Raw genomic sequence first — 11,207 nt, 5'->3', positions numbered from 1 at the left:
AAGAATAGAGTTGACTTCCCTTTCTTTTAGGATCTCGTTCTTTACCTGTTATTATTTTACATTTCATTTTACAATCACTTCTTGCGTTGTTAATTATGTCGCCTGCACACACACAAACACTACTGTTATAACATATATATTATTACTACTTTAAAACTTAAGAGCAAGCTATTTCTTTTTAAGGAGGGCCGATCCAACGTTTTTAAATTTTATTAGATGCTCCATGTTCATCTAAAAAAATTATGCCTTTTTGTTGGTACTAATTTCTTGTTCTATAAAAATTTCTCTCAAAAACTAATTGATACATTTTTTACTTATGAGTTCTTTTACTTAAAGGAATCTAGATTGTGTGTTATCATTACGTCTACCCAAGATTCACAAAAATACAACTTATGACATCATGACTTAACATAAATATTAGTATGTAACACTTCTTACTAGATATGTTGTGGCTACATTATCTTGGAAATAATCAGTGACGTTTCCAAAGAGAACCTTTAATTAAGAATAGATAATGAAACCAAATATCAATATATAGTTTAATTGGTAAAGTATTTTATGCAAAGCCTCACACAAAATCTAGAGGTTGTTGGTTCGAGTGACACTTGAGAGAATACTATATAAAATATTTTGGTCTCTGAACTAAGAAGATGTACGGGCTTCGGCAAAGAACCTCTTAATAATTATATAAAAATAAAAATAATGGATTCACAACAAAATTCTAACTATTATAATGTTTGATTTATATCCGGCTTTTGTAGACAAATTTTTTTTTGCGTTTTTGTGACTATACTGTCCGGTGTGAGCCGAAATAAACAAGAAAAACCATTCTGCTGTTATTCTTCAATCGAAACGTAGAATAAATTCGAATTAAGACATTATCATTCAGAGTAACGTTCAAAAAGATGATATCCAGTATCTGACCCTTATCTGTGGATAAAAAAATTATGACACTATTTATCTGATCTGAAAACTATGGATAATTCTTTTCGAGACCTGTACGAATCGAAAACAAATCAAAGATACCCTCAGATATGAGTATGCAACCTTAGTGCATACCTGTAAAGATTATGTGTTTAGACTGATTTGATTCTGGTTAGTTGCTCTTCTAATCAAATGGATTCGAAACCAATTCTAGATATCCTAAAATTCTTGGATTTACAATATGTACTAACCCTTAGCCTAGTAGAATTAAGCCACAGTTATTTAATAAGAAATATATACAAAGTAACCATGGATTCAAAAAGAATATACAAACTAACCATGAGCTACAGTAGCTTGTCGGTAACATGTCGGAATGCATGTGTAATTATGTAAGTGTCTTTTCTAACACGCTTTTTTCTCGACATGTGATAGCATAATATATCTCTTTTTATCATGTTATTTTCTCGTATTGCACGTTATTTATAAAGAGCACATGATATTTCTTGAAAAAAAATATTCTATTTAGTTTAATATCTCTCTTTATCATGTTATTTTGTAGTAATACACATTTTTTTTCTTATGATCATATATGATTTCTTTAAAAAAATATTCTTATTTTGTAATAATATACAGTTTTTATTAAAATCACATGTAATTTTTTTAAAAGAAGATTCTATTAAGGTTAATTTTTTCATAACAATGTTTTTAAAAAAAAAAAATTCTATTCAGATTAATGCTATTCAGATTCAAGATCCCCATGCAATGCACATGCACAAATTCATGAGGCACAAAACTTTTAAATCCACCGACTCGTAGTAAGTAATGCTATCAATTTTACAAATAATTTTTACAGAAAAATAAAAGTATTTATTTTTGGCAGACTTAATATATTGAATATTTTAAGATGAATAGATAAAGTAACACGAGGACGTCAAAACAAAACAAGCCTACAAATGAAGAAAATAAAAGCAGCCAACGAAACCACATGGGAAACAGATCCACCCGGAACCTCACCAATTTCCACCGACACTAATTTTTTCTTAAAATAAAACAGGTTTTGGTTAGGATTAGATTTGGTATTATAAAGTGCTAAGAAATATTTAACAGTAAGATATATCGACAGAAAATACCTACATAGTAAAAAAAATTTGATTAGAAAATACGTTGGTAATCAAAACTGTAAAATTATAAAACAAAAATTTTACAACGACGTTTAATGGGAAACAAAGAAACTAAATGCTTTTGTGTTTGATTAGTAACAATACCAACAATTCACTCTTTAAATCAATTTTTGGGCGATTAAATGTTGGAGAAGTTTTTTTTTGGATAATAATGTTGAATCCCTTTATGCTTCCTTTTTACTCTTAGATACCCTTGTAGCATTAATAACAGTCCGTGTTTATAGTGAAATACATTGATCAATTTAATTTGTAATTTAAAGTTTAAACCACTTTTCTTTTTTTTTTTTGTCAACCAAGTTTAAACCACTTACCTACTCAACTTGCACACTAACTATTAAACTATAAGGTGAAAAAGGAAATATATTCAAATAAAGAAAACACGTAGAACAGACTACAGAGTAACAAAAGTTTATTTTACTAACTATAAGATGAAAAGAAAGTACATTCAAGTGAAGAAAACAAAGTTTGTTAATAGAAGCTGCTAAATTACAAAAATTTAAATACTAAAATTCTGAACCATGTTTTGTATAAGAGTCAATGCTGTTTACGACGAAATTAATAAATAGTACTCCGATTAATTAGATTAATTTCTTTAAAAATAAGAATTCAATTATTCTTCATGTTCTAAGTCAACGCAGTAAATTCTTTTTTTTTTAACTTGTATAATATTCAAATATTCATAGTTTTTTTTTGTTGGGCCAAGTTTATGAACCTCCACTCGCTCTCTCCCTCAACGCACTTAAATTTACATAACTAAGTGTGTGTCTATTCATATCACTCACTCTCTCTCTCTTCCTCACTCTCACATTCTCCCTCTCTTTATTTTTTCTCTCTCACCACAAGAAACGCCGTAGTTCATTAAAAATGATGACGGTGGGCAGATCCGGAGGCACCGTCGTCCTATTGTTCTGCCTATCATTCTTCGCGGCGGTAACCGCCGAGAGTCCATACCGATTCTTTGACTGGAATGTAACATATGGCGACATTTATCCACTCGGTGTTCGTCAGCAGGTTTTTAAGTTTCTCTACTCCACTCACATTTAAGTTCATGCTATTAACAAACCAAAAAAAAAAAATCTTTGTTTAATCTCTTTACGTTGCATATTAATGTTTTACCTGTCAAGAAAAAAAAATATCTTCCAAAAGATTTTTGTTCATATAAGTGTATCATTTGTGTAATGTTTGGTTTAAATGTGCAAATCAATAGTTTATGAAATAAGTTACTCTTTCATATTATGACAATGAAGGTTAGATCTGGACCATCTGGTGAATTGAATTAATCGATGATGCTGATTGTTTTTTATTGTTATGGGCATGAAAAAATAGGGAATATTGATTAATGGGAAATTTCCGGGACCGGACATTCACAGTGTGACAAACGACAATCTCATCATTAACGTACACAACAGCTTAGACGAGCCTTTCTTAATCTCATGGTAACATCTCTTTTTTCATAATTTGGAACTACTGCTTTGTCCTCTACTCCTCTTTGCCTTCTGTGGTTATATGTTGTTGACTTGTCGAAGTTGAATAGTTTTTTTTTTTTGAAAGTTATATATGGAACTTATAGTAACAAAAAAAATACCTTTCTTTTTTTTTTTTTAAATTCTTTTTGTCATAAACTTTTCTTATGTTAACGAAGAACCTAAATCAAATAAAAGGTCATCATTTGCTTAACTCTATTAGATATTATCTACTATTAACTCCGTTTTACTTAGATCATGTGTACTAATATGTCAACTTTAGGGATTCAGATATTTAATTTATAATTGTTAGCTCATGAAAATCATGGAAAGAAAATTCATGTATGTAAAACTGACATAGAAAAATTAAAGGCTGATCTAGAAAAGAAAATTCTTTAAAAAGTCTGAAGATAATTTTTTTCTTTTGCTTTTGCTGACAGAAATAAAAAGATAAAAAAAAAAAGCTTTTATCGGCTGCTAACGTAGATAAATATTTGTGGAAATGCGTAATATTACGAAAGCAAAGCATGTGAATGTTATAAATGTAGCCTTGGGGCAACTTGAAATGGTCCATAGTGACTTATGTCATAAGTCTATAAACAATTAACCGAAAATCTAGTAGGAGTATTAAAACAGTTTCCTCATAAAGACTAATCAAAGATAACTAATAGTGGGACTGGGTTTTGCCATTTATCGGTAGCAATCATTTCTTTAATTTTTTTTCAATAATATTCATTTTACCTTAACAAAAAAAGTGACACCAAGTAATAAGGGTCTAGTAGAGATTACCGTGTTATATGTTCTCGTCATTAGCGTCAATTATATGTATACGCTTCTTCTTTTTTTTTTTAATAATAGAATGATTATATAAGGACTGACTATAGCAATCAACCTGTAATATATGCGCTCAACTAGAATCACCTTGTACTTTCGACTTCTATCCAATTCATCCTGTCTTTTTCTTCTTCTTTCTAATTCCACCCAATCTATAAAATTGTATCTAATTAACCAAATTCAATAAATTTCTGAAATTGCGATTTAAAATCAATAATACGCTTTCATTATCTTGCGATTTGGGTATATCAGAGTTTAAAATCTTGATTCGGCTAAGCTTTTCAATGTGTTGTTGACATGTTGTTGACAAATTTTTAAACTTTGGTGTATTCAAAATCACGAAATAATGAATGTGAATTATTGATTTTAAATCGCAATTTCAGAAATTAATTAAATTTGGTTAATTGAATAGAATTTTATAGTTTAGGTGGAATTAGGAAGAAAAAGAAAAATACAGAGTGAATTGGGTAAAAGTCGAAAGTACAGGATGATCATAGTTGAGCGTATATATTACAGGTTGATTGATACATGCAGCCCATTATATAATGTAACAACAATGATAACAGAATAATATTGGTCTCCACATTTTGCCACGTATCTCCCTAATTTACTAGCTGTCTTCCACCGGACCACCCCTTTCGGTGAACCATGTTGGCGATGTCGTCGAATTTACGTTGTCTTTTAGAAAAGGCCCCACCCAAATCCACTAACTAGGCCATCTTCATGACATTTTTCATAACCCAACCGGAAAAGGTCACTAAGGGATTGGAATTATTCAATGCACATGCTTTAGTTTTACCTTATAGAGTTTCTAAAGTTTTCGAGTAAGATTTTAAAGAAAGAATTTTGTTTGTGTTAGTTATGTTCGTTTTTATTCTAATGAAATATAATGAATGGACAGGAACGGAATACAAAACAGAAGAAATTCTTATGTTGATGGAATGTACGGAACCACGTGTCCAATTCCACCGAGAAGCAACTACACATACATTTTGCAAGTGAAAGACCAAATTGGAAGTTTCTATTACTTCCCATCTCTTGCTTTTCACAAGGCAGCTGGTGGATTCGGAGGTATCAGAATCCTTAGTCGTCCTGGAATTCCAGTTCCATTCGCTGACCCTGCAGGAGATTATACTGTCCTCATTGGAGATTGGTATAAATCTAATCACACGGTAATAATATGATCCTAAACCAATATACACGTTTATCAATCTCATGCAAACGCTATTTTTTTTAGAAAATGATCACATATATTTTTTATGAATCTAATTTTTTTTTAAACAGTCAGCCCAGATAAAAATGAAATAAATGTATATCATTAATTTTTTTTTTTAAGAATGATTTTGAATTAGAATAATCACTCTTTCTATTCCAAAATATATGATGTTCTAGGGCTTTTTTTTTTGTTACAAAATATAAGATATTTTACAAGTTTCAATGCAAATATTATATGTATTTGATATTTTGTGACTATTTATATTTTGCAATCTTTTTGTAATTGGTTGAATTTTTAAATATCAAATATTAAATGATAGTTTTAACGGGAAAAATAAATTTCTTAAACCATGTTTTTAACTAAATCATCAAATAAATTAATGTTTTAAAATTTTTTTTTTTTTTTTATCAGGATTTGAAGTCTCGTCTTGACAGAGGAAGGAAGTTACCTCCGCCTGATGGTATTCTTATCAATGGCCGAAGCAACGGTGCTACCTTAAACGTTGAACAAGGTGTGTTAGCATTTGATCTTTGTGTATTTCCTACATATTTGTCGTTCAACATATTTTTTATAAAAAAAACGCTTTTTTTGCGTGTATGTATGTGGATGTAATAGGAAAAACATACCGATTGAGGATATCAAACGTTGGATTACAAGATTCTCTAAACTTCAGAATCCAAAACCACAGAATGAAGCTTGTGGAAGTCGAAGGGACGCACACACTTCAAACCATGTTTTCCTCACTGGACGTTCACGTTGGGCAGTCTTACTCCGTTCTGATTACTGCTGACCAATCTCCTCGTGCCTACTACGTGGTTGTCTCGTCTCGGTTCACGGATAAAATCATAACATCCACTGGCGTTCTTCGCTACAGTGGCTCGTCCACCCCAGCTTCTGGTCCTATTCCTGGTGGTCCCACAATTCAGGTTGATTGGTCCTTGAACCAAGCACGTGCCATCAGGTACTAATCTTTCTTGCATAGATGATTAAGTGTTTTATGTTCCATTAAGTGCTATGAATATTTGTTTTTGTTTTTTCGTAGAACCAATTTGACAGCTAGTGGACCAAGACCTAACCCGCAAGGCTCATACCATTATGGTCTTATACCGCTCATTAGGACTATTGTTTTCGGTAGTTCAGCCGGACAGATAAATGGGAAACAAAGATATGGTGTCAATAGTGTGTCATTTGTGCCAGCTGATACCCCTCTAAAACTGGCTGACTTCTTCAAGATTAGTGGTGTCTATAAGATCAACAGCATCTCGGACAAACCCACATATGGAGGTTTATACCTCGACACATCCGTTTTGCAAGTCGACTATCGAACCTTTATCGAGATTGTATTCGAGAACCAAGAAGATATCGTCCAAAGTTATCATCTCAATGGTTACTCCTTTTGGGTTGTCGGGTATGTCTATATCACGCTCTTCATTTATTATTTTCTTTGTTTTCTTAGAGTTTAACAAAGTGTGTTGTGATTGGATCAACTGCAGGATGGATGGTGGACAGTGGAAGACAGGAAGCAGAAATGGTTATAATTTACGCGATGCAGTTTCACGTTCCACAGTCCAAGTGAGGGATTCATTTTCCCTTTCATCGCCAATTAATTTCACACAATGTGTTTTCTTGTTCTAATTATAAACATAATCCACATATGGGAATTCAGGTGTACCCAAAATCATGGACAGCCATTTACATTGCATTAGACAACGTAGGAATGTGGAACTTAAGATCAGAGTTTTGGGCAAGACAGTACTTGGGACAACAACTTTATTTACGTGTCTTCACGTCATCAACGTCTTTGAGAGATGAGTACCCTATCCCGAAGAATTCGCGTTTGTGCGGCCGGGCAAGAGGACGACATACTAGGCCTTTGTAAGGAAGATATACAATTACTTGAAAGTCGTCATATCCATACACGTTTAAGTTATATATATGTTATTCTTGCGAAGACTTGCAAGGTTACAATGCGAGAGAGGATGTAGTAATAATCTAGTTTGAAGTGATCTCAGCTCGAGGTCTCCATTTTTATGTAATTCGAATTTGAAGTTCCAGCATTTCTTTATATGCTTTTATTATTCATGTTCTTTTAATTTTCTATCCTTTTACAACTTCTTTTTTTTTTCTCATTTGGTCACAAGAAGTTTTGAGTAACATTAATTGAAATTTACTCGTTTGGATCATTATGAGGATAAATTGTAACACATAAAAAATATTCAGCCATATTCAGCTAGAATTAGCAATTCCATAAAACTAAATTTAACTGAATTCTTCTAGATTCAACAGTTTTTAAAAAACGAATAATTACATAGATATGTTCATTTTAGGTAAAATTTCGGATAATAACGAATACACCACTTGAATTAAAATATGAAAGATTTACACAAGTAGCCCCAAAAAATTTTTTATTTCCAAAAATAGCACCTAAAAGTTTTTAATTAACCATTAATTTAATTAATAGAAAATAGAAAATATAGACACCAAACCTAACCTAATTCGCACTCTTCAACCCGATTCTCGTTCTCTTGATCTCGCCTCTGACATCGGAAAATTTGATCTCCTCCGCGGGAATCTTCTGACCACTGCCTCCACGATTCCTCGACTCAACCCAGTCGACCCAATCCAATCGACTAAACCCAATCATCTCAACCCAATATCGATTCGTGGATGTTTCCCCTTCCTCAACTCAATCGCCTTTCTGATCTCTTCTCCACCAGAATCTCGAACACCTCTGCCGGAATCTCGAACACCTCCATTGGAATTACTTCATGGTTTCTTCTCTGTTTCGCCAATTCTTTACGGAACAAATCAAGGTATGCGATCTGGGTTATATATCATGGATTTTACCGTTTTTAGCCATGATATATGTGTCAGTTTTAGAGTTTTCTTTTTTGTTATTTCTAGAGTCTTTTCTAGTCTTTTTCAGGTTAATGAAATTATGGGACCAATTTGGAGATTATGGATCATTCTGGAGCAAAACCGAGAAGTTGTGCTACAAGTGCAATTTGGAGACCAATCTTGGTGTAGGTGTCGATCGACACCATCCCTGGTGTCGGTGATGCCAATTCGTGACGGCAATTGAATTTCACGTCTCTTTCAAGTTTTGAAAAATTACAGAAAGTGCCCAGATTTTTTTCCTAGTTTCAAAGAAGTCCCTGCACGTTTTTAAGAACATATAAATAGAATTTTAGGGTTTTGTTTTAAACATATCTATCAATTCTCATTCTATTGTATTCTTGGGAGCTTGAACCCTTTGGGAGATAATTGGAGAAAGCTCCTCCAGAGAAGATCTTTCTTAACTCATCTCTTTTATTGAATTTCTTTATGCTTTCTATTCAAAACATGTTGTTTGTTTCAATCTCCATGTCTGAGTAGTTTGCTTGTTAGGTTTAGATATTCTCATTTAGAGATTTAGATGAATTAGTAGATCGATTACCTCTTAGGATTAATCTATAAAGTTCTTCACCTTAGGTTGTTCTTAATGCTAGTTCTAGAGTAGCTAACTAGAACTTGATCATAGGATAATAGGTTATATCCAAGAGGGCGCCTGTTACTGGAACTATCTTAGGTGGGCAGAAATTACTACATATATTTGAGAGGTGGTCTAGGAATATCTGTGAACATATATGTGAACATATCAAACCTGTTATTAATGCGAGTCTAATTTTAGCAGTTTACATCCGAGTGGTGGAACTTCATGTTATTAGGTTTAATTTGTCAATACATTCGAGAGGTGGTTGGCTATACATTAGTGATTTGAGTTCTAGAAACGGTTTGATAAATAATCCTAATCAATTTGCTAGATTTACTATTTATTTATTTATTTCCTGAGAAATTCCCTAAGCCGGACGTTTTCTTTATTTGATTTTAAACCCGATTTTACTTAATTTCTTTATTTTTAATATTCTTATTCTCTGTTTAGCTTAATACAAAACCTGTTAGTCTATTGTGTGAACACAAGAGCTTTGTGGATTTCGACCCTAAAGTACTACACACGATCTCTTATTTGGGAGAGTATTCTTAGGTCTAATTTGACTCACATCACATGCCTAGCTAGTAAAAAATTGGACGTTTTCATTAGATAGTGATTAAGGGGTTTTAGGTGTTTAATTGTTAGCTAAACTGTGTATAGTCATTAAAATTTGATGATGCTTATGGATTGAAAGTTATCTTTTTTTATTTGCATTTGTTGGTGAATGATAAGATGTTATCTAGAATGATACAGATGGTTCGTGTATTTGGTTGTGTTTTTTATATGAGTCTATAACACAAATTGATTAGAGATTCATCTATTTAAAGCTCTTTTTTGTTAACCTTAGCTTCTCTTAGATCGCTTGTGAATCGTAGTTTGCATCATATTCGTGTTGGTATCATTCGTGTTGGTTCTCGAATAGTGATATCATTTATGTGCAATAGTGATATCATTTCTCTAAGATCAAGTACTGATGAGATCACGGCCAACACAACCACACCACACGAACCCGAAGTGCAGCTTGAACCGGAGGAAGCACTAATCGTCCCATCGGGCCCTCTAATTAAATCAAGATCCAAAAGGTCCAATCAAGCAATCAACGTAATACTTAGAGAGCTAGACAAGAAGCAAGAAGACGTGGCCCAAATCTCTCTTGTGATGATCACGTCCCAACGTGTTTGGTAGAGGGATAAGTGTTGCTTAAGCACTCTTTTTCCCTTGTCAAGTGTTATCCCAATGGGTTTTCTTGAGAAGATTTTTAATGAGGCCTAAGTAATACTTTCAAGCCTCTCTTTATCAGCCCAATTCGTGGTCCAAGGCTCATCACTTTGCCTTGGCCCATTATCTTATTTTTATGTTCAAACTTTGAATTAAATGCCGTTGTAATTTTCGAGAGGCTTTGCATGAGCTTGCATGAATGAGGGCTTGTGCATGCTTGTGCAGGTTCTCTTCTCCTTCATCCTCCTCTTCTTTATATTCTCCTTGCAGCTCTCATTTGCAAACCATCAAACATTTTATCAAAAATCTCTGTCTTCTTGTTTGATCCGAAAAGTGTGTAATATCTTCTAGGTAACCAACATGTAAATCCAAACTCTTTTCATTTTATATGATATTAACTCACTTAGCAAAAAAAAAAAGTGTGTAATATCTTCTCAACTTGTTTCCTTCTTAGTGTGTAATATCTAAGTTGTAATCAAGCATGTAGTCTAAGAGATTTTTATCTCTTTTGGAAGTACAAATCATTCCCCCTTCAATCTGCTGCATCCGCTCATCCGCTCGTGGTTCATCTTTCACCTTCATTCCCGTTCTTCTTCCATTCCGCTGCATCCTTCGCGTTCAAAACCAACAAAGTGTGTCTTCGGGCATAGATCCACGTCTTGGAGTCTATCATGTGGTAGCAGAGTCACTTTGTTACCAGGTTTTGAAGTTCCAACCCTAAATTTTGTGTTTTTTTTCCATATTTCTGTCGTGTCTTGTTTTAATTTTTAAAAATAACTACGAAACCAATTTGAACCAGTAACAAGTCTAGTATTTTTGAAAATTGATTTTTGAATTTTTGGAATCGTTTTGATATTTTTCCAGATCCGTTTAGATTTACCTTTTTTTACTGTTTTACT

The 11,207-nt window shown here is 32.9% G+C and overlaps 1 protein-coding gene across 1 annotated transcript; it reads left to right on the top strand.

Moving 5' to 3' along the window:
- Positions 1 to 2,805: 2,805 nt before the first annotated feature.
- On the top strand, positions 2,806 to 7,714 carry LOC9324400 (L-ascorbate oxidase homolog). Its single transcript, XM_021035464.1, has 8 exons — positions 2,806 to 3,116; positions 3,432 to 3,541; positions 5,304 to 5,574; positions 6,030 to 6,129; positions 6,234 to 6,579; positions 6,661 to 7,026; positions 7,112 to 7,190; positions 7,285 to 7,714. The coding sequence occupies exons 1-8, from the start codon at positions 2,970 to 2,972 to the stop codon at positions 7,495 to 7,497; spliced, it is 1,632 nt and encodes a 543-aa protein (XP_020891123.1). The 5' UTR covers positions 2,806 to 2,969; the 3' UTR covers positions 7,498 to 7,714.
- The last annotated feature ends 3,493 nt before the right edge of the window (positions 7,715 to 11,207 follow it).

This window comes from Arabidopsis lyrata, assembly GCF_000004255.2.
Source record: "Arabidopsis lyrata subsp. lyrata unplaced genomic scaffold ARALYscaffold_2, whole genome shotgun sequence".
NCBI lineage: Eukaryota > Viridiplantae > Streptophyta > Magnoliopsida > Brassicales > Brassicaceae > Arabidopsis > Arabidopsis lyrata.
This window is presented reverse-complemented; position numbering and strand designations above follow the sequence as displayed.

Excerpts from the sequence above, each read along its gene's own strand:
- LOC9324400 (XM_021035464.1), top strand. The coding sequence starts at position 2,970 with ATGATGACGGTGGGCAGATCCGGAGGCACCGTCGTCCTATTGTTCTGC. Across the intron at positions 5,575-6,029 it reads GGTATAAATCTAATCACACG|GATTTGAAGTCTCGTCTTGA; the intron begins GTAATAATATGA and ends TTTTTTTATCAG. Across the intron at positions 7,191-7,284 it reads TTTCACGTTCCACAGTCCAA|GTGTACCCAAAATCATGGAC; the intron begins GTGAGGGATTCA and ends ATGGGAATTCAG.